At 51.3% G+C, this 27696-nt stretch overlaps 1 protein-coding gene and 1 pseudogene across 1 annotated transcript in view; one reads left to right on the top strand and one right to left on the bottom strand.

Moving 5' to 3' along the window:
• The first annotated feature begins 5297 nt into the window (after nt 1-5297).
• Nucleotides 5298-27696, top strand: part of CAPN2 (calpain 2) — a 67933-nt gene continuing 45534 nt past the window's right edge. The window contains exons 1-2 of the mRNA XM_065874131.1: nt 5298-5707; nt 10297-10366. Coding sequence (XP_065730203.1) covers nt 5471-5707; nt 10297-10366 — 307 coding nt within the window. The 5' untranslated portion in view covers nt 5298-5470. The remainder of the gene's footprint in view (nt 5708-10296; nt 10367-27696) is intronic.
• LOC136120632 (poly(A) polymerase alpha pseudogene) lies at nt 14103-14958 on the bottom strand (annotated as a pseudogene).

Raw genomic sequence — 27696 nt, 5'->3', positions numbered from 1 at the left:
CCAAGGACAAGATAGATTGAGGGAGGAGGAATAAAATTGGTGAATACAAAACCAAACACAAATGGAGGCTGATTCCATGGAAATGGGGTGCCTGGGAATTCCACTCCTGGAGCTCTTGGTGCAAAGGGCTCAGTTCTTAAATGTGAATAAATACTCATGGCAGCCAATGCAATTCGAAAATCCTATGAAATCCGGGAAATTTAGAAAGTGGGGAGTAATAGGCAATCCCCCAAAGATTCTGAGGGACAGAGTAGTTCCTTCATATGCAAACCACTCCCCCCCCCCCCCCCCCACTTATAGAATGGGTGTGTGGACCTCATGAACAAGGCCAGTGCTGACTTTAAAGCTAGGAGGAAGCTGGCACCCTGATGATGATTGTAAGGCCAACTGGCCCGAGGCAGGGGAACACAGTCAGATTCACAGGTTGCATCAGACCGAATTCTCCGGACCACCCAGTTCCAGAAACTGCCCTGGAGACATTCCGGACCACCCAGTTCCAGAAACTGACCTGGGGACTTTGAACCCAGCCCAGCCTTCCCGCCTTTCGAGGGGTGGGACCAACGGTCCCCCAGGATACCCGAAAAGACCACCAAATAAGGAATACCCTGCGCCCTCCCAGATTCACCACACCCCTTTCCCTTCTTCCCCTATAAAGTCTTGCCCAACCCTCGCCCAGGTGCGACTTCTCTGGCCCCCTTTCTCTCGGAGCAGTGAACCTCACCCGGGAGCGCTCCCTAATAAAGCTCACTTGAAGCTTTCCTCTGTTTTGTGGTGCCGTTTGTTAAGATCCGACCTTACAATGATGGAAAAGTACCTGCAGGGCTGGCTCATACCATCTGCCTGCAAACCTTGAGGCCATGGAATCTCTGGCTATGAAAGAATCCCATAGGTCACCAGCCCCTATCTCTGCAGGCCCCTCCAGCAGAAGGACCCCCATCTGGCTGGCCCTCAATCATTAAAGACCAAACACTTTGTGACCCCAAGTGATTCTGATACTCAGCCAAGTTGGGGAACCCCTGACCCCTTGAACACAGCCAGTGCTGCTGGAATCTCTGCGTCACAAGCCACTATTTAATTAGTTTTTATGTTGAATTAAAATCTGTGCCCCTTTAAGTCGATCACTAGTTCCACTTCTCCCTCTGGAGCAACACAGAATGAATACACTTCCTCTTCTCCAGGACAATCCTGTAAACACTTGAAGTTAGCGCATCGAGTGCCCAATATCCATCTCTTATCCAAGAAAAATGCCTCTATTTCACTTGAATATTTCTCACCCATTTTATTTATTTCTCCATCATTTATTAAGAGGCGATAATGTGCACATGACATAACAGAGCCTGTCCACAAAGTGTCTGTTAAAAGAGTAAATAATGAGGGCTTCCCTGGTGGCGCAGTGGTTGGGAGTCCGCCTGCCGATGCAGGGGACGCGGGTTCGCGCCCCGGTCCGGGAAGATCCTACGTGCCGCGGAGCGGCTGGGCCCGTGAGCCATGGCCGCTGAGCCTGCGCGTCCGGAGCCTGTGCTCCGCAACGGGAAAGGCCACAACAGTGAGAGGCCCACGTACCACACACACACACAAAAAGAGTAAATAATGACTCTCATACAAATATACAATAACTACATGTCAAAGATTTGATTTCACTCATGAATAAATGAGGGAACCAGTAGATATTTAAAAAAAAATAGTTTAAAGGAGAATCCAAAAGAAAAATTAGGAATGCTGAATGGAATTTGTTAATAGATGCAAAACTGACGGAGGGAATCCGTTTGATTGCGCTTCTACCCAAAGAAGTTCATTTGCATATACACGGACAATAATTATTTGCATTACTATCGATTTCTACAATGCACAGAGTAGTAAAATACCCTGAAGACTGTGAAAGGCACAGACCGCTGCAGACCTGGCCTCTGGCAGGCTGATTAGGCTTCACCTAATTCCATAGAACACCAGGAATACTTTGTAATTCCGAAGACTTTTCAGTTTTTCCTGACAGATCATTGTTTCACTAAAAAATCCCGAATACTCAAATCTCAAACTGTCCTTCAAGATTGACTAAAATGCCACTTTATCTGGTCTTCCTCAGACTAAAGGATAATTTAAAAAAAAAGGTAAAATCATGACTCACATACGGATATAAAATGAACAAGTTTTAAAGATTTTATTTAACTTATTAATTAAATGAGGCAACTAAGCATACGTTGTGACTGATTCAAAGGAAAAGTCAAAGAGGCACAGATTTATATGAAGTAAAGAATATTGAAATGAATGTGCAAATGGACTCAACTGGCTTCTCCACGGTGGGGAGGGAGATCCCCCGCCCCGCACTGAACAGAATTAATTTGCATGTAGAGAAAAATTATTTTGCACTGCTACTGTTATCTACAACTTTGGGTTGTAAAATGACTCAAAAACAGTGAAAGGCTGGAATCAGATAACTTGGGAGGAGGTGCTCTAAACCAGACTTTCTCGGCCTCGGCATTACTGACATCTTGGATGCCCACTAACAATTGTCACTTCCCGTCTGGTTCTCAAAGTTGCTGACCTTCAACACCTGCTGAAAGGAGTTCAGGGTGGAGATCAGGAATGAGGCGCTCTGTGCTCTGGGGAAAACTGGCAGAACAGGCCTTCAGATAGTTAGATATTTTCAGGAGAAGATTTTATGAGCCCAATTTCTTGCACCTTCTCACATCTAGGAAAGCACTAAAACCATTCATGGAGACGTCTCCTTGTGACGAGCTGCAACCTTCTGCCAAGATGTGAGCTTGACTGTATGTATCCCCCGTCACCAAAATCACATGTGTACTGTCCTCCTCCCACCTCTTCGGAGCAGTTCCTCAGAGCTGAGAGGCTGTCTCCCCAGGCTATAATTCTCATTTTGCCCCCAAAAAACTTAACTCACAGCTCTCACGTTGTGTTTTTTTCTTTTTTTCAGTCAACATGGACCACGTAATTCTTTGTTTTGTGGGGAGCTGTCCTAGACATCCAAGATGTTTAGCAGCATCCCTGGCTTCTACCCAATAGAGGCCAGTAGCACCCCATCATAACAAAAATTATCTCCAGACATTGCCAAGTGTCACCCAAGGCCGGGAGGAGGGGGCAAATTCACCCTCAGTTAAGAAATACTGCTCTAGGGCTTCCCTAGTGGCACAGTGGTTAAGAGTCCACCCGCCAATGCAGGGGACGTGGGTTTGAGCCCTGGTCCGGGAAGATCCCACATGCCACGGACCAACTAAGCCCATGTGCCACAACTACTGAGCCTGCACTCTAGAGCCTGCGAGCCACAACTACTAAGCCCACGCACCACAACTACTGAAACCCGCACGCCTAGAGCCCGTGCTCCACAACAAGAGAAGCCCACACACTGCAATGAAGAGTAGCCCCCGCTCGCCACAACTAGAGAAATGCCACGCGCAGCAACGAGGACACAACGCAGCCAAATATAAATAAATAAATTAAAAAAAAAAAAAATACTGCTCTAAACAATGCATAGCTTTCCACTGAAACACGAATTCTTCCATATTAGCACAGAGATGGAGAGGAAGGGACAACCGCACTCCTTGGCACACACCCATTCCTGTGTATGAGCCAAGAATCTCACGCTACCTCTTCAACGAGCAGAACCGTCACAGTGGCCCCTAGCACAGGCAGTGTTCTAAAGGCTTTACCAATGTGGACTCCGTCCTCCCAGTTAAAAGTGAGTTTCAGATAAATAGCAATTAGAGAAGAAGAAATGTTCTTCTATGTTCTTCCGGCTGGTCTAAAAATTAAATCGACATGAGGCAGGTTAACAAAAGAAAATCAAATAAAAGTTTAATACCACGTATACATGGGAGAGGTCCAGAAAAGCTGAGTAACTCGCCAAACTGGCTGAAGCCCTCTCCTTAAACACCATCTTCAGCTAAAGACAAATGAGGATGTTGGTGGTAGGGGTTTGGGACTTCAAAAAGGGGCAGAAGACAATCGACTTGGAGACGGAAAAGCAAATATTTGGTAAATAGATGTTTGCTGGGCCAGGTAGAGACAATGGGACACAGGGAGGAATCTGGTCTCTAGGCCAGTCTTCCCCACCACAGTGAGCCCATATTCTTTGCACACATCTCTGGTGATGGCTCTCTTCTGGAAAGAGGCCCTTTATCTAGATTCTTTAGGCAGTTACCGGGAAGGTCAAAGCTTCTTCTTGAGTCTTTAGGGCCTTGACTGTTTTCAGCTCAAAATAATCCACATGCCAGAGAGATATTTTGGGGTGGCAAATTTTGCTCCCCTACATAGGAAATAATTTTTTAGTTTAAGTATGCCCCCGTGCAATATTTGGGATATACTTATACTAAAAATCATTAGTGTTTACCTGAAAATCAAATTTAACTGGGTGTGTTACCAAACGCAAGTTCATGTGCCTGACACACAGCGAGCCCAAACAAACCGAAACAGAGTTTGGAGCAGAGAAAGGTTTATTGCAGGGCTGTGCAAGAAGGCTGTCTCATGCTTAAAATGCCCAGAACTTCTCCAAGAAGTTCAGCAAAGCACTTTTAAAGGCAAGATGAGGGAGGGGCGTGGTTAAGTTGTTGCAAACTTCTTGGTGTTGGAATCCTTCCTTCTTGTAGCTGTCCATGTTGGTCAGGTGAAGATGTTCCTGTAAACCTCCAATGAAACAAAAGTTATTCTCTGTTTTGCAACTTTTTATCTCTATATGAATGTACTCTTCAAGGTCAGAGCCCTGAGAATAGGCTATCCTGTATATTTCAGGCTGTAGATAACATTCTTTTACAAAAGGTTCAGAGCCAGCATGACTAAACACAGGCAACAAAGCAGATCTAATATGGAGTCAGATTTGTTCTTTCCTATTACAGGTGGATGTATTTTTATTTGCCGAATCTGGCCACCCGAGCTACTGGTCATGATTGTAACACGCCTCTGGTGACTTAGAATCCCTGTTCTGCCTCTAATTAGTTGTGCAACATTAGATGATGTCATTGAACCTCTCCGATGCTCAGTTTTCCCATCTGCCAATTGGGACTATAGCGGAGGGACAACCTTCTCACAGAGCTAATTTAGTCCCGTGGAGCTCTCTCCCCGATCTTCTGACTCACAGGGTGTGTCCTGGAGAGTCAGGACAGCCCCAGCCTCGGAGTTTCGCCCAGGGTTGGGTTTGAGTCCCCAGTTTTCCACCAGGACGCCCAGGTGCACGGCACGAGCCGGCTCGGCCATCCCAGGCGCCGGCCGCCGTCCTCCCGCCGGCGCTGTGCAGGCCGCCGGCCGGCAGGGTCTAGCGCCGCGCGCCGAGCTGGCGGGGAGCGGCCAGGCCACGCCCCGACGCGCGGAGTGCGCTGCCCTGCCGGGTGAATCATCATCACCCGCGGCGGCCGCTCCCAGTCCCGCTGCCGCGCGCCGAACCCTGGCCGCGCCCCTGCGGAGTGCCGCACAGAGCAGCCGCTGAGACCCTCGCTCGCGCAGCGCGGACACCGGGCCGACCATGGCGGGCATCGCGGTCAAGCTGGCGAAGGACCGGGAGGCGGCCGAGGGGCTGGGCTCGCACGAGAGGGCCGTCAAGTACCTCAACCAGGACTACGCGGCGCTGCGGGACGAGTGCCTGGAGGCCGGGGCGCTCTTCCAGGACCCGTCCTTCCCGGCCCTCCCGTCTTCCCTGGGCTTCAAGGAGTTGGGACCCTACTCCAGCAAGACCCGGGGCATCGAGTGGAAGCGGCCCACGGTAGGCAGCGGGCCCGCGGCGGGATGCGGGGCGGGCGGGGCGCGGAGACCGGAGGCGCAGCGACCGGGCCTCGCGGCAGCCGAGAACCAGGCCCCGCGCGCGGGGAGCCCGGGGAGCGCGCAGAGCCGAGCCCCGCAGCCGGGAGCCCCGTCCCCGCGCTGCCTAGCCGGGGACTCTGCAGGCGCGGGGTCGGGGGAAGCTCCGCGGTCGCCCGTGTCCCCTCTGCCACCCACGGCGCCCGCAGGACGGGCCGCAGTGCACGCTGCCCGTAAATCCCAGTAGCAGTCCCGCCAGCAAAAACTCACAGAAACTGGGTTCATATAGGGGGAACCTGGAGAAAACTTGTTGGACTCCGGTGGGGAGAGAGTCTGCGGAGAAGCGAGGAGGGTGCCGGGGGTGGGGTGGGTGTGGGGTGAGTGGGACACTATCCAACCGGGAAAAGTCGGTCTCTACCTCGGTTAGGCTGCTTCAGGAAGGGAGAAACTCCACGCTTGGCCTGGTGCTTTGTGACTAAGGATTGTCTCATGCAACCACGGTTAGATTTATCCAGTCGGAGTTTCCTGTTTATTTTTCCAAATGGGGGCCGACCTCCCTGTAACATTTACCCTGGGGATTATCAAAAGGACAGGGGAGATGCAGCCAGGAGCCAGTTCCTGCACCTTACTCACCCTCCCAGAATCCTCACCCCTGCATCTCAAGGGCCCCTCGGTGTTCCCTTATCCCGCCCCGCTGGGTCTCTGTCCTCCTTGCCCTGGCAGGCCTTGGAACAGTTTCCTTCCTGATTAGTTTGTCCATCCTACTTCCCCTGGAACCCCTCCTGGCCCCATGTCCTATGGGACACCTCACCGATCTTCCCCCACCAAACCTCAAGGAGGCTTCCTGGGAAATACAGCCTCCAGACTCCTGTTAGGGAAATAAACATTCCCGCCCTGCTCCCCCTTCTCTGAGCCCCTCACCCCCACCCGCTAGTCACCTTCTGTTACTCCAAACCCAGCCCGTAGGCAGCAACTTCAGTAGGAAGTGTCCTTGTAGGCAGCAACTTCAGTAGGAAGTGTCCTTGGCCTGGAGCACTTGAGTTCATTTCTTGCTAACCTGCGTGAGCCGTTTAACCTCCCTGCCTCCGTTTCTTCGTCTAAAAGAAGAGGTGATGCCTACATAGTTTCCTCTCCCCACTGGCGCACCAGGCACAGCACCTTTTAGTTTCTCAAGGGCACCCATCTCTTTCCTGCCTCACCTGCCAGGGGTGCTCTTTCCTGGTTTTCTGGGGTCTGGCTCACTTACTCTTTGGGACTTAGTTAGATGTCACCTCCCCAAAGAGATCTTTCCTGACCATTCTTAGCAGCCCCCTTCGCATCTTGTTCTTCTTTATCACTGAACCCTGCTAATTTCCTTCATAGCATTTTCACAACTTATAAATGTAATTACATATATTTGTCCTTCCTAGTGAACTGCAGGGACCATGTGTGTATTATGCACCAATCTATCCCCAGTGCATTCAGAGTATGCATTCATTCGTTCATTCATTCATTTAACAATACTTATCGAGTGCCTGTTATATGTCAGGCAGTGTCTTAAATGCTTGGGATACATCTGTGAACAAAGACTGTGACTATTTGGGGAATGAGTGAATGCAAGACTAATTAGCCTCAAACAGAATTACAGCTGTGAAAGTGATAAATGAGAATGTATTCGCCTTACATTTGTATAGAACTTTACAGTTTACAAAGTGAATTTACATACTTCTTTGCTTATTCTTTCATTCACTCAATAAGCGTATCTTGAACACCTACTGAATGCCAGGCACAGTGCATATGGTTTCTGCCCCTCAAGGCTTTAGGGGCTAGTGAGGGGACACAGACAGGTCACCCAACAGTTGGAAATGCCTGTAGGACTTCCAGATGGGGAAATAGAGATCCGAGACCATTTTAGGGCCCCAGATTAGGGCGGGACAGGGTGTACACTGCACATCCAAGGGGGAGGGTAGCTGTTATTGTCCCATTCAGCAGTTGAAGAAATTGAGGCCAGGGGAGGTTAGCTATTCGCTCATACAGGTGTCTGGGGTGGAGCCAGGACTGTGTCCAGCCTATGGGTGTCGAGAGCCACAGCTCACAGCCGCCCTCTCTGCCTTCTCCAACACCACTGTGGTTCGGGTCAGGCAAGGCGAACAGACACGTGTCCACTGGATCTAGATGGAAGCAAGTCATTGGTAACTGTAACAGAGCAATTGCAGTGGCATAGAATTGCAATGGGGTAGAAGCCGGATGGCTGTAGACCCCAAAGTAAGGAACTAGAAATGAAGAGCGTGCCCAGATAATTCCAGAAGGGGGCCTGTGAAAGGAGAGGAGAAAAAGTGTCAGGGAGAGTGGGACCTGGGGCTCGAGAGGCTGGTTTTCAGATGAGAGCAATTGGAATGTGTTATATGTCAGGTCCCAGAGAGAAAAGCAGCGGGGAGATGGTGAAACGGAGCCACCAGGAAGTGAGAGTAGGGTTGCAGGAGGGAGTCAGGGGAGCAGGCCAGCCCTGGAGCGGGGGCTGCTCCTCTGGCCACAGAGGGCTGGGGGCTGGGAAGGAGGCTGAAGAGCACATGGCTGCAGTCCCTGTGGCTGACGCAGAGGCACAGCGAGGAAAAAGCCGGCACCCTCCAGAGGGTGCCACCAGTCAGGTGGGAGCAAGGGCAGGTGTGTGAGTCCCCACCTTACCCTGAAACATCTAAGGCCTCTGAGTGGTTTATGATTTGTTTACACTCAGCTGGCTGAACTTAGCCTCAAACCTGCATCTCCTGCCTCAAGTTCAGTGATTATGATCAACTCCTCCAGTAATAATTAACAGTAGGTGACTTTTATAGAGCTCTTACCAAGGCATGTGTACATAGTCATCTCATTTAACCCTCAGAACAACCTGGTGTGGTAGGTACACTTGTCAGCGCCATCCCCATTACACAGATGAGGAAACTGAGGCTTAAAGAGGTGAAGTAACTTGCCAGGGTCATAGAACCCATATAAGAAGTGACAGAGCCAGCAGTCAAACCCAGGTTGTCTGACTCCAAGGCCCAAGCCCTCAACCCCTTTCCTGGGACTGTTAAGTTCCGTACTTAATTCCGTGCCCTTCATGTTGTGTACAAGTTTCAATTTCCTGAAGCATCTCTAAACTTTTCCTTCTTTGGAGAGGGTGCCAAAGGTATGAGGAAGTTTCTCAAATATAGTGGAAAAATCCTTCTAGGGTAAGTGCCTGGCACACTGAAGATTGTCTGTATGATTTTTGGGCTCCCAGCACCAAACCCAGTCTCTTCCATCAGCAGGATAAGCGTTTGGCTGGCAGGCCTTGGGCCAAGCTGGCTTCATTTGCCTCCGCAGAAAAGCATTCTCACTGTCCCTGTCATTCCCCCAAACAGCCCAACCTTAACAGGGAAGGCACAATGCAGAGGCATGAAAGGAGTGTGTTCTACTGCGGATTCCAAAAGAGCCTCTACAGCCTAAGCCGGGATGGCCAGGGTCTAGATCCGGGCCTCACCCAAGAAAAGCTTCTGCTTGACAGGGAGGGGGGTGGGGGGATGGGTACAGGGGGCTGGGCGCTATGGGGTGGAGCTCTTACGAACCAAGGGGTCCCGGCCGAGGGAAGCCCAGATTCATGCCCTGACTTCCTCTGTGGTTTTGGGGTGAGGCTCTTCAGAATCAGGAAGCATACTCAGAGGGGGCTGCAGAAGGGCCAGCACTGTTCAAGGTTGGGTTCCAGCAGGTGACTTGTGGGACAGCCCTTGGAGACTTGTTAGTAATCCATTAGGGGCAGGGCAGGAGGGAAAGAATATATGGTTTACACCGGAGAGTTCAAATCCCCGTGCCATCTACAGCTTACGAGCAGTGTATCTTGGGATATGTGGCTTTATCTCTTAGCCTGTCTCCCCACCTGTGAAATGGTGTCGGTGTCCATCTGTGTTCCCAGAAGGGCTGCCTGAGATAAAGTACCACACACAGTATTGACACACAGCAGGCTCACGGTATGTGGACCCCCAAGTATCATGGCCTGTGGACGAATCCAGACGGCTAGATACCTTCCCCTGCCCTCAAGGAGCATGTGAGTGTTAGGAAGACAGACTGGTGCCCAGCACCACCACATAGCACACAGCTGCTAAATTACGGGGTACACATACTCTGGGATTCAGGATCAAAAGGACGGGTGAGGGCTGGACTGTGAAGGAGAGCTTCGTGGATTTGGTGGCAGTGGGTCTTGAGATACGGTAAGATGTGGAAAAGGAGAGAAGAGCCTGGGAGAGGGAGGAATTCCATGCAGGAACAGAGGAGAGGGACCGGCAGAGCGGGCAGGGCAGCTCCAGAGCGTGGACCGTCTCAAGGCCCCCAGAGGAGGCTGGACTTGGCACTGCCCTGCCCCTAGGAAGGTAGCGTGATGAAGTGGGCTGTAGGCAGTGTGGAGCGTTGGGGTCCCGTGGCAGTCTAACTGTAACTGCATAGCTTTCCCTAGAGGGGAGGGGAAGGGGCGGAGGGGGTCCGATGCACCTTCTGGGAACCGAGGTGTCCTGACTACAGAATCACATGGCAGGTGGGTTGACAGCACTTTGTGGGTCTCGTTTCCAGGAGATCTGCGATGATCCACAGTTTATTACTGGAGGAGCCACTCGCACAGACATCTGCCAAGGAGCCCTGGGTAAGTGATGGCATCTCAAACAGGCTACGGGGGCTTGTCTGAAAGGCTGTGGATAGAAGGCGTGAGGGATGATCTATGGCTCCGCTCCCTTGCCAGAGAGTTTGGCAATTTCCAGTTCTAGAAGCTTCCTGGAATGTCTTGTCCCCTGAGGACCCCGTGCTGCGGCAGACAAATGCACAGATGTGCAGTGAGGCCTCCTGGGTCCCCTGCCCTGGGCTAGTTGTTGAAGTTACAAAGACACTCCCACTAGAAGACGGAGGAGCTTCTGAATCTCAGCCACCCTTGGTGTCTGTATGTCCCGGGGCCCATGTTGCTAGTGGCCCACGGAACAGTCAGGCTCTGGGCTGAGGGCCAGGTGGGAGGCCTAGCCCAGGCCCGGTTGCAGCACTGAGACATCAGTTCTCTGGGGTTCAGGGGTGGGATGGTGACTCAGTGTGTGGAGGAAGAGGAAACCCTAACACTCACTGCTGGGAGGAAGTTAACGTATCAGGGCGTTCTCAGTGTTTGCAGGACGAGCTCACCATGGTATCACAACAGTGAATGTGGGTGCTTATTGTCACAGAGGCAATTGAAATGTTCATTTAAGTAAGTTCAACTGGAGTAGCTGAATCGTGAGGGTCTGAAACTTTGCTCTCTGTAGCTGAGCTCTGATTTCCTGGACATAGTGCCTGCTGAGATTGGAACCTGCTCCAGCTTTGGCATGAAAGCCCCCAAGTTTTCTTTTTTTTTTCTTTAATTTATTTTATTGAAGTAAAGTTGATTGACAGTGTTGTGTTAATTTCTGCTGTACAGCAGAGTGATTCAGTTATACATATATTCCTTTTCATATTCTTTTCCATCATGGTTTATCATAAGATATTGAATATAGTTCCCTGTGCTATACAGTAGGACCTTGTTGTTTATTGCTATACAGGACCCGAGGGTTCTGCAAAGAAGTCTTAACGATGGGGCCTGGGACCACTATTTAAGATTCTCATAGAATCCACGCTCATTTTTTTTTACTCATAATAGATATGGGCCTATGATCACTGGAGGAGATTATTTGCTGCAAATAACCAAAACCTTGTTTCGAGCCATCAGCTCCAACTTGCTTTCCAGACCAGTCTATCAGTAACAAAATTAATCATCTTGAATTGTACCTTCTTTCCTGGCCCACCCAGCAGAGGTTCTGTCCTGGGAGTGACTTGTTTGAGGTCATCCAACAGCTGAAGTGAGGGCCTGGAATGCAAATGCAGAGCGTCTGTGTGTTTAACCCCTGAGCTAGGCTCCCCAGAAGGGGCATGGAAAGTTTTCAGTCTCTGAGGGATGTCAGGGCATTTGTGTGAATCGTTAGGACAGGCAACTGGGAGCCCCTTGTAAAATGGGTCTCCGAGAGCATGACCCAGGGCTGGGCGTGCAAGCACCGCTCTCTGAGCTCAGCCTCTGTGTACAAATTCCTGAGATGCCAGAGCACATTCTTACCCACAGAAAACACACCTCCCATTTCCCACCTTCTCTCCCCAACAAAAGAGAGATGCCCAGGGGGCCTAGGGCACCTAGGTGGGTGCTCCAGGAAAATCCATCGGTTAGAGAAAATGGAAGTTAACAGGGCTAGAAGTTGATGGAGACTTTGACCAACCATGGGGGCTTCAGGAAATCTGGAAAAAAAATGACAACTGTTATACCTGGGCTAAATTCCACACCTAGACTAAACATCTACTTTAAAGTTTAATGACATCTTAAGGGCCAAATTGCAAGATTTAAGTCCTGGTTAAATACTGTCAGGCCATTTGGAGAGGAGAGTCCCGCAAAGCTTACGCTCCCTGGGGTAAAAATCCCCATGATATGCACCAAATCAAATAGAAACAAGATTAAGTGTAAGTCCTTTAAAACATTTCTCAGTAATCAGGTCTGTAATTTCTAAGGTTTTTTTTACACCACATTGGCCGTTTTGTCCTCTTGGCCTTTTATTTTTGGAGGATCTGGGTTTGATTACTATCTGTGAAGTGTGGTGGACTGAACTCTCACTCTGATTCTGGCATCCGGACACAGGGTGGGCATGGGGTGGTGACTGTCACCAGGTCCCAGCAGGTTCAGAAGCATCAGGAACAGGGGGGCCGCGGCAGTGACACCTGGCCACACAACCAGAGATGCGAGTCAAGGCTCAGCTCTTAGTTGGCAGACCGTGGGCACGTCATCACTTGGAATCTCAGTCTCTTCTGAAAATGGGAGGGAGGGGGAGAGTCAACGGGGTGACCTCAGAGATCCCCTACGATGGGGCAGTCAGCTAATCTAGAGTCCTCATGCCTGACACTGAGTGTAAATCTTGTGCTGGAGAATCGAAGCACCGAGGGCAGATCTCTTATCTCGGAGCAGGAATGATAACAGCCCCTATCACTATATAACAGTATGCAACTCATGGAGCATTTTCATTGCATTGTCTCATGTAATCATCCAAGTAAATATTTTCATCCCCACTCTGCAGATAAGAAAACTTATCTTATCTGGAGGCAGGGGGTGGGGAGCCCACGCAAGGCCACAAAGCTAAAAATTGCCAAAGCAAAGAACCCTGATCTGATTTTAAAGCTTTCCACACTCTTCTCACTCCCGTCACAAGTGGCCATGAGGCTATGTTGAGGGATTTTGGAGGTAAAATTCTCAAAGCAAAATTTATTTTCCTACCTGTACTTTCTACCCTGAGACTCACTCAGTTCACCAGTGAATCTGGGCGGGGCCCATCCTGGGACTTGTACATTTCTCAGCCTCCTGCCTCACTTCGCAGGGCTGCCCAGCAATGGTTAATCCGCCAGCTCTCACCCACTTTCCCAGAGGGTAAGCTGGAAGCCTCACCAAAGTAATTCCAGCCATGTTTGCAGAACTGCTCTGACGTGAGCCATCTGCCTTGCAGACCTTGGTTGGGCTCAGCACTGAGCCAGTGAAGAAAAATCTGCCCATCTGGAAGAGCTGGAGACCCAGGCTGAACCTCGGCCAGGCTGGCCCTACAGCTAAATATGGCTCTGGAGTTGCTGTTTTCAGCCTCTTCTTACAGATGATGGCCATGGAGTGGCCCCAGGAGCCCAGGAGGTCCCAGAGCTGAGCTCCTCCTACCTTTGGTTTTCGCTGGGCCACTGCTGGGCTTTAACCACTGCCCCCTCATAGCCCCCCATGGGCCCCACAGCCTTCAAAGCTCTCAGAGGAAGGTAGCTGCCCTGGCCAGGTGCCCCCATAGGCCCTCGGCTTCCTGGGGGAAGGCTCGAGGCTGCCAGCGCTGTCAGAGCTGTTGAAAACACACAGCCCCGTGTCTTTGTAACCTGGCCCCTCAGAGGTGGATCACCCTGCCTCTACCCCTAAAAGTCACGTGGGCCCCCAAACACTAGGAGATGTTTGGCTACAGGGTGCCCCTCCCCAGAGCCCGGCTCAGCAGAGAGTGGGGAAGGGCAGGGCCAGTGGGAAAAGCATGCAGGAAGGAGGTTTCCAGTTCCTGCTTCCTCCCCTGCTTACTAGCCTGGGTGACTTTGGGCAGGTTACCCAAGCTCTCTGAGCCTCAGTTTCCTCTTCTATAAAATGGGAATAATGATAATACTCCTTTCCCAGGGCTGTGATGAAAAATGCAATTAATATAGGCAAACACATTGGCAAATTGTAGAATCCTGAACAAATTCAACCTCTCCCTATTTTCCCATTTTTAAATACGGTAAATAACTTTTTAAATGATTCTTAAACTATATGTTTTTCAGTGTCTACAATCCATTTTATTTTAATATAATCTAAACACATACCATTTAGAAAATACCAAGAAAAATTTATGTACAAGAGTTGATGCTGTTGCATTCGGATAAAGCTGGCACGTTCTTGCTACCAGCATAGCCCAGGAGACACCACCGAGGAAACCTAATATATTGGAATAGATGTTGTGGTGTTTGGCCCACAGTTTGATAGCTCTCAGGGTTAACCTGAAGTTGTCAATGTTTGGTACTAGATGTACAATTCCATCGGTTACCCTGCAACCATGAAGACTTCTTACGCATCTTATATTTAAATTTTTAAGCAGACTGTCATCTCTTAAGCCCAAGTCTCCTGGAATAGTCTGCAGTGCTAATCCTGCAAACAAAATATCAATCTCTATCCCGTCAGAACACAGTTTGATAACTGGTACAAATGCTTCTTCAACAGCTCTTCAATCTTCTACTTCTTCCTGTAATTTCAACTTATCATAGAATGAGGTGAAAAAATCACTTCGATCGACGTGTCTTGGTGCAACACACAACGCGTTAATATCGGCACCTTTTGTATGTACTCCTAATCTCTGAGATCCAAATGTAAAGCTTTTTCCACCACCATTTTCAATTACCGATTGTGGAAGATTCTTGCTTTCACTGATTTCTCGCATCCACTCTCACCGGGTTATTTAATTTTCCCCAAATTAAAATCCTGCACTGCTGTTCCCCTTCCTCTTCAAAAACGCCAAAGGGCTTCAGAGTCTCAATTAGTTTCTGTGTAAGTAGGCAGTCAGTCTCCTTGGGGGCTGCTAAGCTGATGGGAGAGGGAATGCCATAGTGCTTGTACGGCAGCTGTGTTTGCTGTGATCCCTGCGTTGTAACAGGAAACCGCATGGTCTCCTGCGCGGACACTGCCCAGTCATCCGCCTCCCCCCGCTGGCGCCCTGGGCATGACCCACTGAGACGGGGGTGGGGGGGTGCCTGCCTCAGCCCTGGATCCAACCCCCTTAAATTATAATTTTTAAAAGCCATTTTAATAGGTGCCTTTTAAACATTTTAATAGACTTTGTTAGAACAGTTTTAGGTTTACAGAAAAATTGAGATGATAGTACAGAGAATTCCAAACACACCAGCCCAGTTTCCCCTACTGGTAACTTCTTACATTATTAAGTGTGGGACATTTGCTACAGTTAATGAACCAGTATTGATACATTATCATTAACTAAAGTCCATACTTTAGCTTTCTTTAGTTTTTACTTAAGGTCCTTTTTCTGTCCCAGGATCCCATCCAGGACACCACATTACATTTAGTTGTCATGTCTCCTAAGGCTCTTCTTGGCTGTGACAGTTTCTCAGCCTGTTTTGGTTGACCTTGTCACTTTTCAGGAGTACTGGTCCGGGATTTTGTAGGATGCCGCTCTATTGGAATTTGTAGGTGCCTTTTTCAAAAAAGAGTGCTTGTAGTTAAAAAAAGAACTAGAAAATAAGTGTTGGCTGGTTTGGTGGGGAAAATAAATATATTTTTTCCTGTTTTTTAAAACAATGGCTTCACCGCCAGCCCCAGCACTGCCCTCACCGTCCCCGACCCCAGTGGCTTCTCCCAGCTCCTGGGGCAGATGTGTGCGGTCCGTGAGCCCTCCTGTCCTCTCCCCGGCAGCTCTTCTGGTTATAAATGCTTTTTCACAGCTTTTCTCCCCTGTGGCTACTGCCTGGGCTCCCAGCTTCCTTTCCTGCTGCACCTGAAACAGGCCCATAAACGCGCCAGGGATGAATCTCCCGGCGGCCCCGTCCAGCCCTGGCTGCCCCAGCCTTGGCAGTCACACAGCGGGGTTCCTGCCTCATCCGAGGCCTAGAGTTGGGCACATCTCTCCTTGGCTGTCGCTGACCTCCTCTCCCCAGGGAGGAGAGGCAGTGGGAATCCTCTCCAAAGAATCCCCCCACCATTGTCACGTACATGTTCCTCTGAAGCCAGAGGAAACTTGCGAAGAGTTTGCACGGTTCCTTGGCTCCCCGTGGGCCTGTGGATCGGAGTGTGACTTTGCGCTTGTTCGGGTGCTGAGCCAGGAGCCAGGCCACATCCCCGTGTGGACTCTGCTCTGCTTCTGAGTTGAGGGGATTGGATCCCAGTTCCGTAAGGTCTCACTACTTCTGGCGTGCTGTGACTGCCACCGGCAGCCTGCGCGCTCCACCATACCCGCCGGCACCAGGCTGCAGATGGCGAGCAGTGACCTCTCCACCCCGGGGTCTGAGACCCTTGCACAGATCATCCCCCACAGGATCAGCCACAGAGAGGCCCCCAGCCAGGGGATTTCAGAAATGAAGGGCCGTGTGTTCTGTGAGGTCTAGTGGGGTCCTGGGCAGCAACTGTGGGGCGAGGAAGCCCCAGGAGGAGGGTAGTCTGCTCTGGCTGGGCCAACGTTGGGTGGCCTGTGTGCAGTGGGGCAGACTCGAGACCAGCACTGTCCACCAGCACTTTGAGCCGTGATGCGGATGTTCTACGCTATCCATGTGGTAGCTGCAAGCCACATGTGGAGCATTTGAAGTGTGACTAAGGCAGCCAAGGGACTGAATTTTTAATTTTCTTCAGTTTGAACATGAAAAGCCACATGTGCGTTATGGCCGCTGCAGCGTTGGGATCCGGCCTCCCATCCTTGACTTTCTGGGGTGGGATGGTCTCCACACAGAGACAAGCAAGCCACGTACATCAGTAAGCATCTGTAAATGGCAAGGTCCAGAGTGAGGACTTGGGTGTCCATCAGTTAGAGGTTGGCCTCTTGGTTCTGCCACTTCCTGGCTCTGTCACATGGGGTAAATCACCGTCCTCGTTAAGCCTCAATTTCCTCATCCGTAACGTGGGGATGATAGTAGTATCTACCTCAGAGGGCTGTGAGGATGAAATTAAATAATGCATGGAAAGCTCAGAGTGCCAGAGGCTGACACTTAGTAAGGGTTTAATAACTGCAAATTGCAAGTTACCTTTGGGGAGAGTGTGGCTTGAGGGGAGTATGGAAATGAGGCTGGGGAGGGGAGATGGAGCATGCCCTGCTGTGTCTTGAACAACCAATGGGCTCCGTCTCTAGCACTTGGCATTAGGAGGTAACCAAGGTGCTGATGTTTGGAGAAAAGTTCAAGAGACTCGATGAAGTCTCCTGCTCCAACTTTCAGGGCTCATGCAATGGCTGTTGCTCCCTGACGTTTCCCAAAAGGCCAGGAGGCTCCTCACTGCCACCACACTTGGGCTCTCTCCTCTCCCAGCACTCGCTTTGCCTGTAGCGCGCCTGCTATTTTCAGTCTCAAGCCTCTACTTACCCACCTGTGAAATGGGAACAAGGTGACAGGTCTGTCCTTTCCTTTTCCCATGAGGCGGAGAACCTTAAGGCTGTATGACTGATGGGTTTCTCTCTCTCTGGGGATCAGGACCAGAGTGAGAAAACCTCTAACGTTCACTCTTATCGCAATCCCCGACGTGATCTCTCCCCTGTGTTTTGCCGCCCCAGCTGCATTGAGACTTTACCTTTCGTTCAACACTGTGAAGGCCCCCAGGAAACCAGGAAAGTAGATCCTCACCCTCTGGTTCCTCCGGGAGGTGAGGAAGGAATTCTGAGGAGTAGGAATCTAAGATGGGGTTGGCTCCACCTCCTTGCCTGCTGGGGCCTCTGGGCACGGAGGGGTTGGGGAGGAAGGCGAGGTTGTGGATGTGGATGGCAGGAAGACACAGGGCTACGGTGAGCTGGCTGGTAACTCTGCCATCTGGTAGTGACCTCAGCGTCCACGGTCGCGGGGAGCTGGGGGGCAGAGTCGACTCCTACAACCGGGAGGCTGTGTCCTCCCGGTCCAGGGCAGCCGAGGGCGGCACGGGGCAGGGCCTCCCTTCCGAGAGTCTGGTTCGTCCATGCAAGTTCGGTGTGCGACAGTGTGACCCTGAGGCCTCGGCATCCTCGTCCGCCTGCATCCTCCCTTCTCCTTCTCCCTTTCAGGGCCCCGCTCCTCAGGAGCGGCAGCGGGAAGGGAGGGAGAGGGCACACACGTGGTTCGGATCATTTGTTCTGGCTGCAGTCGTGCTTGCAGCTCACGGAAGGAGGCTGAAGCCCCGTGTTTACCAGGGTTGGGATGTGAGCAGAACGGAGCACCTCCACCTCCCCCCGACAGTGCCGATACAATGAGACGTGATTGTGTGTAGGGGGTCATTCCGCTTTGGGGGTGCCCTTCTCTGGGCTGCTCCAGACAGTGAAGCAGTCACGGAAGGGATGGTCCCGTGGGACTCATCGGCCGCCATCGCGCAGGGCCGGGCACTGGCAGGGTGTGCACTTCCTCTGGGGAGCACCACCAGCCCCGGGGTTGGGGGAGCGCCTGTTGGCTCCCAAGGACTTCCCTCCAAAGCTGAGACGCCCCAGGCTGCCTAGGCCAGGAGACAGTTATTCTGTCAGCAGGGTCTCAGGTCTGCTGGAGACTGCTAAATACCAGTGTCTCGGGAAGGGTCAAATTTAGCCAGAAGTAGCCTCAGTATCTCGGTCCCTTTATCATTTATCTAGCTGTCACCATGGAAAAGCAAAGGCACAGAGCCCTGCAGGACGTGAGAGGGAGAAGGGTTTCCCCGACCTCGGCCCTGCTGGCGGTTGCGGCCGGCTCATTCTCCATCATGGGGGTGTCCCGAGTGCTGTGGCACGCGTGGCAGCGTTCCCAGCCTCTGCCCATTAGATGCCCTGGCAGCCCTCCCCAAGCATGACAACCCAAGACGTCTCCACACAGAGCCAAAAATGCCTTGCGGGTAAGGGGAGCAAAAACGGTCCTGGGGGCGAACCAGTGGTAGATCCGGGGAGAGAAGGAGGCTATGGACACAGTAAGCACCACGGGGCAGGCGGAGGGCAGTCATTGGGCATCCAGGGTGTGATGCCTGTTCTAGCAGCTGGTGAAGACCAGCCCCACACACGTCCAGAATCACCTCCCCTAAGCCAGCCACAGTTGGGAGTAAGCGTCGTCCTGGGGAAGGAGGAAACATGGAGCTGCAGTCAGGGCGGCATGGCTGGGATGTTTGTCCCCATGGAGAGGAGCTGCTGCAGCAAAGGAGGAGATCGGCCCTCTCTGCGTCTCAGGACGCTCCCCTTGGCGGGCCGTCTGTCTCATCAGCTTCCCGGAGCAGGCATGTGCGGTGCATCTCAGGTCCTGGGGTGCCCCGGGGACCGCAGAGTGAGTGGGTGTCTGGGCACAGCATCCTGGCGCTGGCATCTCTCCGTGTTGACTCCTCTCTTGCTGACACGTCCCCCCCCCGCCCAGGGGCAGACTCTGTCAGCTGGCTCACACTGCCCCTGGCCAGGCACAGATTTCAGGAAAGTCCTGGTCTCCTTGCACCTGTATCTACTGCATGGCAATCTGCCCCACCATCAAAGGCTTAAAACAACAGCAATCATTTTCTCATTCTCTCCTGTGGTTCTGAAGGATAGATAGCTGGGCTTAGCAGGGGGGACTCTCTCAGGGTCCCTCGTGGGGTTGCAGTCAGATGGGGACAGGCTCAGGTCACCCGAAGGCCCCCCACTCATGTGTTTGGTGCCTGGGCTGGAGGCTCGTCAGCTGAATCTCTGGGGTCTTCCTATATCCTGTGTGGTCTCTTTAAGGGAGCTCCACTTCTTACACAGAAGTTACAGAGAGAGAGCCTCAGAAATCACAGAGCATCACTTCTGCCATATCTATTCACTGAGACAGACAGAGGCCCCACCAGGTTCAAGGGGAGGGATGCAGATTCCACCCCCTGGTGGGGAAAGGCAAGGTCCTAGAAGAACAGGTGAAACCGGAAATACCATGGCTGCCGTTTTGGGAAGATGCCACAGTTCCTCCCCTTTGAATAATGGTCACCAGTGGTGACCCAAGGCTGCTCGGACACTAGCCCATCGTGGTTGGGGCAGGTGTGTCCTCTGTTCTCTGGGACTTCCCAGTACGCAGGGCGGAGGGGCACTCAGCGGGCTGGGCTGGTGGTGCCAGCTTCAGGACTCCCTTCACCGGCCAAGCTTTCCTGAGACACCCTGCCGGGCCCCAAGGCCCTTTCTGCTTCCACTCGGCCATTGGGTGCCTGTGACCAAAAGAGCAGTGGGCTGCAGCTTCAGGCAGAAGACAAAAAACACCACGGCCCTTTCTCTGCACCAGACTCTTCTTGTCTCCAGCTCCTTCTCCCACATCCATCTGGTCCTCCCTGTTCTGGGTCCTTAATCCCTCGTCACGCCTCTCCCAGCCTCTCCACCTACCAAGCCCCCATTACTCCAGGTGGGCCCTAGTTCTCACCTGGATTCCTGCTCTGGGTACCTGCCTGTCACCGGTCCATTCTGACGTTACTGCCAGAGGCCCTGTCATCAGGGAAGTGACGGCCAGTGGTGGAAACGGTTAAATGGACAAATTAAATATAAGTTCTGATCATGCTATAGTAGGGGTCAGCTGGGATGCAGTGTGAGGACACAGGAGGGGAATGGCAAGGGATGGGACAGTCCCCAAGGACGACTAAGGAGAGAGGCGGAGGGAAGGTGTGGGACAGAGGAAGCAGAGCAAAGTGTGTGCTTCCCCAGCAGGAAGAAGCCCATTCTGGAAAATGCAAGTGGTATTTTCTTGTGCCTGGAAGGTCTGTGCAGAAGAAGAAAGGGTGAAAGGGAACCTTCGTTTAAATTCCCTCCGGGTCAGTTCAGACTCCACAGAAGTGTAACCCATCTCCAGACTCTGCCCTCCCTAGACCCCCGGCGTCCTCGCATCCCCTCTGCCCTGCTCCCCACCCTCCTGGACGGTGCCACGCCACACCCCATACCTTCGGGTGCCTGCACTTGACCTTCTCTCTCCCTGCAAGTGCTTCCCACCCCACCTCCACCTTGCTCTCAGGACCAGTCCAAGCTCCCCTCTTCGAGCCCCGTGGCCCTACAGCCCGTGTGACCTGTTTGGACTTGAGTCCTGGGGCTCACCTCCGTCTTCTCTGATGGTGTTTCCACATTGTTCCCCACGCCAGCTGGTGAGCCCAAGCGTGAGAAGCATCCTTCTCTAGACCTGGCTCAGGAGGGACGTCTGAGACCAGGTGGGAGGCAGAAGAAGCATGTAGGCCAGTCAGGTGCTCAGAGGCTCTCGGGGCGGCTGGTGTGCCCCAGGAGCCACGGGAAGCAGCAGCGAGGGGTGCTGAGGCCGGGCTGGGGGTGCAGAGCCCCGCAAGGCTGGCCCTGGGCTTCATGTTCTGTCTACTCTTTCTCCTCCGAGATGAAGAGCTTCCTCAGCCTGTGTTGCTTCATGGAGCACGTGCTCCACGTTGGCAGGGTCCCTGCCCTCACAGAGCTTGCATCCTCCTGGGACTGTCAGCAGGCACCACGCCCTAGAGTGATGGAGCTGCAGTGGGACAGGTGGGCCGGCAGCCAGCATCTCCTGGGTCCTCTGCTCCGCTTCCCGGTGGGTGGAGGAAAGACAGTGATGGTGGGAGGGAAAGGAGCAGAACACACACAACAAATACCACGCTCCCCTCTTGGGAAAACTTCCAGCAGCCACCAGTGTAATCCTCATCACCATTCCAGCCCCATTCCACCCCTCCCCACTACAGTGGGCCCCAGGCGTCCTCGGCCTGTGCTCAGTGCTGACCCTCGGGACTGGACACAGAGGCCCGGGGAGCACAGCTCTGGAAATTTATCGACGTGATTGCATGAGTTTATCTTTTTAGAAGAGGGCTCCGGAGCTTAAAGGAGCTATTCATGAGGTCTGCCCATGGGTGCTGTGTGCTCAGAGGGTGGGGATCTGGGCGTGCCGAGTGTGCGCAGTGGAGGGAAGCCTGCGTGTACATGGTCACGGCCACAGCGAGGCTGCAGAGGAGCCGGACAAGGGCAGCCCAGCTGGGGACAGTTAAACTCTTACCCAGGTAGCCTGGGTGCCCGAGTCCAGGAGGGTGAGGCAGCTGTGCTTAAGGAACAAACCAAGATCCTACTCAAGCCTCCTTTTCCCAAGCAAATTAAAAGGGGAGGGGGAGGTCTGAACTACGGGGGGGGGGGGCGGGGGGGGGTTCTCTGAGGTCCCTTGAGAAAAGTGGCTTAAGTGATCTCAGCAGGTGCCCACGGGCGGGCCAGGGAGAACGACGCTAAATAGGCATCGAACAAGTGAATAAATTCAGAATTAATGCGTGAGCACTCTTCTGCCGCAGGCACAAAATACAGGAAAATTTTGTGTGAAAACCCACAGGAAAGGCAAGCGGGGAGAGAAAGTATCAAACTGCAGAGACGGGGGAGGCAGTTTGCTTGTTAAAGGAACCTCTTGCCTTGTCTTCTGTGAGGGGACAGAGCAGAGTCCGCGAAGCCATCCTCAGCCCAGGGGGTGGGTATCGGGGCCCCTGGTCCTGCGCTGGGGTGTGGGTGGGCATAGGGGGCAAAGGCCACAGTCCCGGGTGAGGCACGGGCAGGGGTGAAGGTGAGGGGCTCCATCACTGCAGGGGCCATTCTTGGGTTTTGAGTAAATGCGTTCGTGTCTACATCCTCATCAGTGCGCATCCTTTACCTTTATTTACCGTCCCCCCTACCCCCTGCTTGCTTCTGAAGATTCGGCAGGGGCTCAAGATGATGAGACAGGCCCCAAAAGCGCTCAACAGGTCACAGTCCTCCCCGGTCTCACTCCCTCCTCCTTCCCACCTACCCTCACCCCCATCCTGAGCTGTCATCCTTTCCGAAACAGGGCATAACTCATCCCCAGTCGCGACTTCACCTCTTCCGGGCCTCAGTTTTCTCCCTTATAAACTTAGAAGATAAAAAGAGCAAACCCTCAGAGACGGTGTTCTAAATGCTTGACTTTTTTTCTCCCATTTAATTCTCAACTCTGTGAGGCCATTTCCTATCATGAAACCCCTTGTATGTATGAGGAAATGAGCACAAAGAGAGTAGTTTGCCCTGAGTCAGAGCTGGAATTTGAACTCCATGTTCTGGCTCTGTTGTTTCTTAATTTTGGGGGTGTGAGGGGGAAGGAAACCTGACTCCTCCCTAGAAAATGCATATATTTGCATACATACAAAATGTGCACACAGTGTTTTCGGGTTCCAGATCTCTGAAGCCCATCCAGGACCCCCAGTTTCACTTTTTCATCTGATCCTAACAACCCTTTGAGGATATGTGTGTTATTATCCCCCTTCCACAGCTGAGAGAACATGGGCTCAGAGAAATTAAGAAATGTGTCCAAGATTACACAATCTTAAGTGGCGGGGTCAGGATTCAAATCCAGGTCAGTCCTCCTAGCTCTATCCAGGGGATCTTTCCTTTCTGGTTGGGGGATCACCTGGAGGCCCCGCGGGGCTGTGGGTGCCCGTGCAGCCCCTGTCCTGTGCCTGGGATCCGGGAAGGCCAGCCAAGGCGTACCTCCCCCTCTCACCTCCGTGGTGGGTCAGCACATCAGCCCAGCCGCAGCCTTCCTTGGGACCCGTCGGCACCCAGGCTGACGGGCACCCAGGTTCTCATCCAGTGGGCCAGCGCTCCCGGTGGGCAGGCACCCTGCAGCGGGCTTGTGGACCTCCCTCTAGCTGAGTGCTGGCAGCAAGAGCCCCAGGACAACGTGGACTGGACTCGTAGAGGGGGTTGTGCAGGAAGGGTGATCCCTAGGCCTGGGCTGGAAGGACAAACCCAGCCAAAGGGGACTGACAGGGCGGCCAAGAGCCAGCATCTGAGGAACCCAGAGAGAGTGGAGTTGGTGCAGGGGCCTCCTGGTGCCAGGAGGCAGCAAGGTGCATGGAAAGGTGAGAGAATGGGTGCGAAGCAAGATGAGAAGGGCAGTTCTTTAAGGGAACGGGCAGGAACACAGCCTCCAGCGAGATACGCCTTTTATAGGGATCCAGAGGTCCCCACTGGGGAGGGCAGGGAACCTCTGCGCCCACCTAAGTCCAAGTTCAAGGGGCAGGTCTGGCATGAGGTCCTGGACAGCCCCCGCCCCGGCCTCGGCTGGTTTCCTTTCTCTCGTGCTTTTTATTTGCTCCACCCCTACCCCGGCTCCAGACTCCCAGAACCCTACCTCTCCCTTTTCCCCACTAACCTGCTCTCGGTCATTTTCATGTTAGGGCATGTAAATGCACGGGTCCCTTTCCCTCCGTACTTGCGTTTGAGGTCCCACCTCAGTGCAGGGTGGGGACTGTTCTGTCCGGGGAGTTTCGTCAGCACGTGGTGCAGATGTGCAGGGGAAGGGGGCTGCGGGCTCCTGTAGGGAGGGGCACCCAGGTGGGCTTCTAGGATAGGCAGCAGGGCAGAAGGTCCCCAGCCTCACAGGCCTGTACTGGCCAAGTGTCTCCCAGGACAGAAAGGAGGGGCGGAAGCTTAGCTGGGTGTCGGGGGAGCCCAGATGTGGGAGCGGTCAGCCTATCGAGCCTGCTGGCAGGCCTTCAGGGTGGTTCAGGAACCTCTGGGCAGGGCCCTGTGTGCTGCCTCAGTGATGGACGGGGCCAGCAGCCACCTGCTGAAGGGAAATGTTGCAGGGAGCCAGGGTGGTCAAGGACCTCTAGTGACCCAGCTCTGATACTTGTCCCTGCTTGTGTGCAGGGCTCTGGACAGACCGAGGCAGGTATCAGGCTCCCAGAATGAGAAAGGCAGATGACATGTGGTGAGTCAGAAGGTGTTAAGTGTTTAGATACGCCTCGCCTCATTCCTCAGAAATTGTTTTGGCCTAAATGCCCCCCCAAGAAAAGGCATACAATGAAACCATATATTACAAAGAAAAATAATCAGTTCTATAGACAGGACTTCCCTGGTGGCACAGTGGTTAAGAATCCGCCTGCCAATGCAGGGGACGTGGGTTCAAGCCCTGGTCCAGGAAGATCCCACATGCCGTGGAGCAGCTAAGCCTGTGTGCCACAACTACTGAGCCTGAGCTCTAGAGCCCATGCGCCACAAATACTGAGCCTTGTACTCTAGAGCCCACGAGCCACAACTACTGAAGCCTGCGTGCCACAACTACTGAGCCTGCGCTCTAGAGCCCGCGAGCCACAACTACTGAGCCTGCATGCCATAACTACTGAGCCTGCGCTCTAGAGCCCGCGAGCCACAACTACTGAAGCCCGCGCGCCTAGAGCCCATGCTCCGCAACAAGAGAAGCCACTGCAATGAGAAGCCCGCGCACTGCAACGAAGAGTAGCCCCCGCTCACCGCAACTAGAGAAAGCCCACGCGCAGCAACAAAGACCCAAAGCCTTTAGCCAAAAATAAATTAAATTAATTTAAATTAATAAATAAAGTATAGACAATCCAGAAAGAAGAGGATGTCAAAACCTGGAGAGAGGAAAAATCACATGGGTGCTGTCAGAAGGACCTCAGCCACTAGAGGTGGGCCCTGCAGCTAGTGTTGATGCCTGACAGCCGCTCACTGGGCCCCCAGGGAAGATCTGGTTCTGAGCAGCCCAGCTCCTGGAGCACCTCCCAGGGTGAGCCAGTGGCTCCTGTGCCCTCACAAGGTAAGCCAGCATCTCCAGTGAGCTCCATGGTCCCTGCCTGTGTGAGATGTCAACAGCAAGGGTTCCAGGGTCAAATAAATTTGGGTAACATTCATATTATACCCCACTCCCCTTACCCCTGGGAAGGTCACAGTGTGTAATTATTGAAAGGCTCTGAGATGTCTCCACACTTGACCTGGTTAGTTTTGCATTTCCCAAACTTACTTGACCACAGAACCCATTTCTCAAGGAGCATCTGCTAACCCCAAGGAACTAGTTTCTACACAACACACTTTAGGGGACACAGGAATAAGTGACTTGATTGGTTGTTTGTTCTTACTGACTAGAGACCAATTATTATGGAAGACTTTACCAAAAAATAATCATTTTCATTTAGAAGACCTGATATTAAGCTACTTTTTTTTTTTGCTGCAAATACTGACATAACCAATTATCTATTGAATGCAATAAACTAGAGTTTCTGGTAATAAAACTACGATTTAAGCACATAGGACACATGTTCTATATAATAAATCATCCAAAAATAACTTCAGTTTGTGAAGATATGAATTACAGAAGGGGAGCCAATACTATGTTCGCCCAGTTTTTCTTTTTTCTGTTTCCCCCTTTTTGTTGTTGCTGTTCTGTACCTTGCTTTGTTTCACTTAACACATCTTGGAGATTATTCCGTATCAACAGAAACCATCTTCGTTTCTTTTTAGGGCTGCACAGAATATTGTCGTAGAGGGAGCATAGTTTGTTTCACCTGTTCTCTATGGATGAACATTTACCTTTAGTCTTTTCTGTTGCAACCAATGCCGCAATAAATAACCTTACACATACATTATTTTCACACATGAGTATGTCTGTAGGAAGATTACTACATGTGGAATTGCTGGAGCATATTGACGATATCCTCAAATTGCCTTTGTCGGGATTGAGCGTGTACATTCCCCCACAGCCTCTCCAAATGATCATGCTTTGACCTTTGCAATCCGAAAGGTGAAAAATGGTATCTTAGTATAGTTTTACTTTATGTTTCTTTTATGATGAGTGAGGATAAATGCCTTTTACTATGTGTAAGAGACATTAATTTTTCCTTTTTCCATTAACTCTGTTTATATCTTTGCCCATTTTTCTATTGAACTTTCATTTTTTTCCTTTTAAATACTAGGAAGATTTATATATCACTTGTGGTCTGGGAGCGGAATAACAGATATTTTTCCCTATTAATTTTTAGTTTGACCTTGCTTATTGTGATTTTTTTTTACCATGCAATTTTCTTTACTTTAATGTAAAGTTTATCATTTAAAATTTTTATGGCTTCTAGGTTACAATTTGATAGCCTGTCACCACTCTAAGATTATAATAGAATTCTCCCATTGTCTCTTCTAGGATATATAGATTTATAAATATATTTATAATGTGAACATATTAAAATATATATAAATACATAAACAATACATATGTAAATAATACAAATGGCTAGATTTATATATAACATAAATAATATAAAGTACATTGTTAAGATATATAATGTTATGTTTATGTAAATATTATTCCATTTAGAATTTATCCCCATGACAAGATGAGCTATAACTTGATTTTTTTCTAGATGGCTACTCAGTTGTTCCAGTTCCAGTTGTGAATAATTTATCTTTACTAAATTCCTATGTTTGGAACTATTTCTGGACTTTCTATTTTGTGCCATTTATGTATCTCTGTATACTCCTGCACAAGTTCTGTACTATTTTAAATATGTTAGCTCTACATGTGTTTTAATAGCTAATAGAGCTAGACTCTGCTCCCTTTAGATTTTTTTCTGGCTAGCCTTTATGTTTACTTTTTCCTTGTAAATTTTAGGATCAGCTAAGTTCCAATTTTTAAAAAGTCCTCTTGCTATTTTTATTGGGATTGCATTAAATTTCTAGACTGACTTAAGAGGAAGTGCCAATTTTATGATGAATCTTTCTAGCCAAGAATGCGGGCCGCCTTTTAAATGGAGTAAATGATCGTCTACGCCTCTCCAGGCAGGATGGCGTCCTGGATGGATGACTAACTCACTCCAGGATGGAGTTAGCTATAAGGGTGAACAGCCGGTGGACAGACCACACTAGCCAGAGGAGTCTTGGACACTGTTGGATATAAACGGCGTGGCTGGAAGCCTCTGTAATCAAATGAGGAAGCATAACCATCCCTCCCAGAAGAGAGCCTGATGTGAGTCGGAGGCAGTTG

Source organism: Phocoena phocoena, chromosome 1 (genome assembly GCF_963924675.1).
Source record: "Phocoena phocoena chromosome 1, mPhoPho1.1, whole genome shotgun sequence".
Lineage (NCBI taxonomy): Eukaryota > Metazoa > Chordata > Mammalia > Artiodactyla > Phocoenidae > Phocoena > Phocoena phocoena.
This window is presented reverse-complemented; position numbering and strand designations above follow the sequence as displayed.